The following is a 4,628-nucleotide window of genomic DNA, read 5'->3' as shown; positions in this document are numbered from 1 at the left end:
TTATGGACTAATTAGGTTCGAAAGTTTCGTCTCGCGATTTCTCACCCAACTGTGCAATTAGTTTTTTTTTTCGTCTACATTTAGTACTCCATGCATGTGCCGCAAGATTCGATGTGATATTTGGGGTGAAAAATTTTGGGAACTAAACAGGTGTGATGTAATTCTTCATTTCTTCTTCCCTTTTTTTTTTACATAAAACAACCAAAACTTACATACACAGAGATTGAGAGATTATTTTGATTTTTGAGCTAGCCAGCTAGCTAGCAGGGAGGAGAATCAATGGCGAGGAAGGAAAGGGCCATGACGACGTCGGTCATGACAGGACGCAGGGCGTAGTGTTCCTGCAAGCACATGGATGCCACACCCACGGCCTGCTTCAGCTCTGATGCTGCAGGCCCTAGCATTGCCATCGCCAACCGAGGGTCCACCAGCTCAGGGAACCTCTTGGGGTCACCAAATATCCGTGCCGCCCATCCAACGAGGCTTTGCTCGCCATCCGGCCGGCTGGCGTCGATGGCTCGTCGGCCGGTGATGAGCTCTAGCAGAAGCACCCCAAAGCTATAGACGTCCGACTTGGCGCTGAGCTTTCCTGTCCGCAAGTACTCCGGCGCACAGTACCCATACGTGCCCATCACCTTGTTGCTGCTTGATGAGGAGGACGACGACGACGAGGAGGATGAGTCAGTGCGCGGGGCGGGGAGGAGCTTGGCGAGGCCGAAGTCGGAGAGCTTGGGATTGTAGCCTTGGTCGAGGAGGATGTTGGAGGACTTGAGATCTCGGTAGATGACAGTGTTTTCATGCAGGTACTCTAGGCCCCGCGCCGCGCCGAGCGCGATCTTCATCCTCGTGCGCCAAGGCAAAGGGCCATGCTGCTGTTGGCTGCCATCGTTGTCATGACCGTCATCACCATGCAGCAGCAACAGGTGGTCCTCGAGGGATCCTAGTGCCATGTACTCATAGACGAGCAGGCGTTGGTCACCCTCGGCGCAGTAACCAACGAGGCTGACGAGGTTGGGGTGGTGCAGCATGCTGAGCATGAGCACCTCCACCATGAACTCATTGTTGCCCTGGAAGCCATTGCGGTCCAGCTGCTTGATGGCCACCGGAAGGTCGTCCTCACCAGCAATGCGCAGGCGGGCCTTGTAGACGCGACCGAATCCCCCCTCGCCGAGGAAGTTGGTTTGGCGAAAGTTTCCTGCGGCGTCAGCTAGCTCGCGGAACGAGAAGGCTTTGGCCGAGATGACACTGGTGTTTCTGCCATTGTCATTATTATAATGATTTGGTGGTGCTGGAGGAGGAGGCGACGACGGTAGACGACAATCATCATCTTCATCGTCGTCGTCGTCGTGTCGGCGGCCTGCTGTATCGACCACAGAGGAGGCACAACGGATGATCCGTGCGGTGAAGCTGTTGCTCTTGTTCCTCCAAGAGGTGGAGGAGGAGGTCCTCCGGCCTGTGGTGGTGCCATTGCCCTTCCTATGGATCACATCGTTAGGGAAGCGTCGGAGCCAACTTAGCATCTTGTTGTTGCTGCTATATGCAATTCACCGGTCAATAGAAGGAAGGGACGGGTGATGGGTTCGTGCGTGGGAAATAAAGAATGGGAGAACAAAGGTAAGAGAGAGAGAGAGACCCTAGTGGATCGGAAGAGGTTTTTTCAGGGAGAATATGCACGGAGGATGTAGTTTGGTAGTTGCTAAATTTGGTCCATCTATCTATTAATGGCTTATTGCCAGAGAAGTACGTCATGCTTGCTTGTGCGTCGACATGGATGCCCGGCCATTGCCTGCAACAAACACTACCGGAGACCGGCTCTTTGCCGAGTGCCACGTGGTTTGCCGAGTATTTTTTTTCGGGCACTCGGCAAAGACGCCTTTGCCGAGTGTTTTTTTTGACACTCGGCAAAGAAGCTCTTTGCCGAGTGTTTTTTTAACACTCGGCAAAGAGTCTCTTTGCCAAGTGTTTTTTTTTACACTCGGCAAAGAGCTTATTTGCCGAGTGTTATTTTTTTGACACTCGGCAAAGAAAATTTCAAAGCATATTTTGAAGCAGTAAATTAATTCAAATCAAAAAGTTTTCAACTACAAAGTTGTATAACTCATCAAGATGTATAATGTTTGTTTTGGTCTTTTCTTCGTACGACAAAGTGAAAATAAATTTGTTCACAAATCTAACATATCTCTCTGGTAGTTTATGAAACTACAATAGAGATATATAAGATTTGTGAACAATGTTAGAACGACCATGTCGGATGAACAGATGACCAAACAACCAAAATAAACTTTGCAGATCTCGAAAAGTTATGAAACTTTGTAATTGACAACTTTTTGATTTGAAAACATTTTGTCATGCAAAACTGTGTTTGAATTTCAAAATTTTAAAATTCAAATTTTGTAAACGACCTCGGATGGAAAAACTTCCTAAACTAAAAGTGTAGATCTCGAAAAGTTATGAAACATTGTAGTTGACAACTTTTTGATTTGAAAACATTTTGTCATGCAAAACTGTGTTTGAATTTTAAAATTTTAAAATTCAAATATTGTAAACGACTTCGGATGGAAAAACTTCCTAAACTAAAAGTGTAGATCTCGAAAAGTTATGAAACTTTGTAGTGTACAACTTTTTGATTTGAAAACATCTTGTCATGCAAAACTGTGTTTGAATTTCAAAATTTTAAAATTCAAATTTTGTAAACGACATCGGATGGAAAAACTTCCTAAACTAAAAGTGTAGATCTCGAAAAGTTATGAAACTTTGTAGTTTACAACTTTTTTATTTGAATTCGTTTAGGGCCTCAAACATGCAATTTACACTCGGTTTAGTATAATATATTGAGAACTAAAACGGAATCCAGACACAAGTGAGAGTGTGGTGTAGTGGTAGAGGAGGTACGTGCACAGCGGGAGGTCTCGGGTTTGAATCGCGTCGGCCGCGTAGCCATGAAATTCACGCGAAAAATGCCGGAGATGGGTGGGCGCTGGCCGGTGGGGGCCTCCATCGATAAAAAAAATTCGATTTTTTTTTGGGTAAAAATCCCATTTTTTCGGGTTTTTTTCGGTTTCAACTTTGCCGAGTGTCGGGCACTCGGCAAAGCCTTTGCCGAGTGCCCGATAAAAGACACTCGGCAAAGTTAGCTTTACCGTCACTGTTTTTGGCGAGTGCTGTTCGCCGAGTGTTACACTCGGCGAACCATTTGCCGAGTGTTTTATGTATTTTGCCGAGTGTTTCGGACACTCGGCAAACTACAGGAGTCCAGTAGTGAAACTAACTAACTATATACTATGTAGATACCTTATTACTGGCCAACAAGAAGCAAGTGCTGAGTTTTGGGGATGTGCTATATTAGGTAGGGAGACCAAGCAAAAGCAAACTGATTTGAAAAAAGTATGGGCTCTTTTGAAAAAAATTCGCGTACTCAGATTTGAAGTATCTTAAATTGAGTATCTAAAAAATTAGTATGCACACATACGTAATGTGATTTATTGATTATGAGAGTAACTACTTCCAGGAATAGGAAAAATGCACCACATCTTTACGTATGTGTGCATATTAATTTATCAGTTTGAGTATGTTGACATACTAATATTAAGATACTCCAGATCTTTACTATGTGAATTTTTTTTAAAAGAGCATATATTTTTTAATATATTATATAATATGATAGTAGCATATAAAATAAGTATAACCATATACTCTAAGTATACATACATATTTATCATATATAGTACCTAAAATGGTATAGTATGATGATATACTCCATCTACATATACTTCGTCGGGCCATTTATGCTCTAAATTTAGAGATATATATATGGGAGTAACTACTCCCTAGAAGTAGGAAATAATTTCCCTGTATATATATATATAGATAGAGAGAGTCCTAATAGCTGCGCGCTGCTGCCTCCTGCGTTTGCTTATCCCCCACATTACCGCCCGCTCGACGAGGCCGTACACGTCGACTCCGATCCGCCGCCACCACCCACCACCGCTCACCGTACCACTGCCAGTTAAATTAGCTAGGGATCGGATCGAGCTCGACGACTGGAGATGGATGATGCGTGGCGGTTCGGGTTCCACGACTGCTTTGACGGGACGGGGACGGCGTACATGGGCAGCCGCCGTCGACAGGAACCTGATCGACGTTGAGGAGGATCCCGTAGCCTTGGCCTTGGCCTCCTACGTTGATCGCCTTTATTATCGTGATCATTACTATTACTATCACGTACCGGCCGCTGCCGCCGCCGCCGACTTATTATGGTGATCGTCCTCACTACTACTGGCCGCCATGCACCGATCTCGTCTTGATCCCGTCGTCCACGATCCTCATCCCCACACGGGCGATGACGCTACCCGGCGCCGCGCTGCTCCCAGCAATAAGCGTGCCTGCATCCCGGCCTGCTTCCAGCAAGGCCATCCTAGGGCTGCGAACATCTGCTGTGCTGTCAGGGACAGGCCCTCAAGGACTCCTGCGGTTGCGTTCCTTCCACAGACTCCATGCTACCATCAGAACCATGGAGTCAAAACCTCTCCTGAAAGCTTGTGGAATGCGTGATCTTGCTTCTTGCCACCAGGTAAGCAGCGCCGCATTGACCTCCGGCGCCAGGTGTTGGATATTCGCCGGGAGGAGTA

General features: G+C 46.2%; 1 protein-coding gene across 1 annotated transcript; it reads right to left on the bottom strand.

Annotated features, from left to right (window-relative positions):
• Positions 1 to 260: 260 nt before the first annotated feature.
• LOC136509581 (probable serine/threonine-protein kinase PBL7) lies at positions 261 to 1,573 on the bottom strand. The gene has a single exon (XM_066504336.1). The coding sequence runs from the start codon at positions 1,518 to 1,520 to the stop codon at positions 261 to 263; it is 1,260 nt and encodes a 419-aa protein (XP_066360433.1). The 5' UTR covers positions 1,521 to 1,573.
• Between the last annotated feature and the right edge of the window lie 3,055 nt (positions 1,574 to 4,628).

The sequence above is a fragment of the Miscanthus floridulus genome, chromosome 15 (genome assembly GCF_019320115.1).
Source record: "Miscanthus floridulus cultivar M001 chromosome 15, ASM1932011v1, whole genome shotgun sequence".
Classification (NCBI taxonomy): Eukaryota; Viridiplantae; Streptophyta; class Magnoliopsida; order Poales; family Poaceae; genus Miscanthus; species Miscanthus floridulus.
This window is presented reverse-complemented; position numbering and strand designations above follow the sequence as displayed.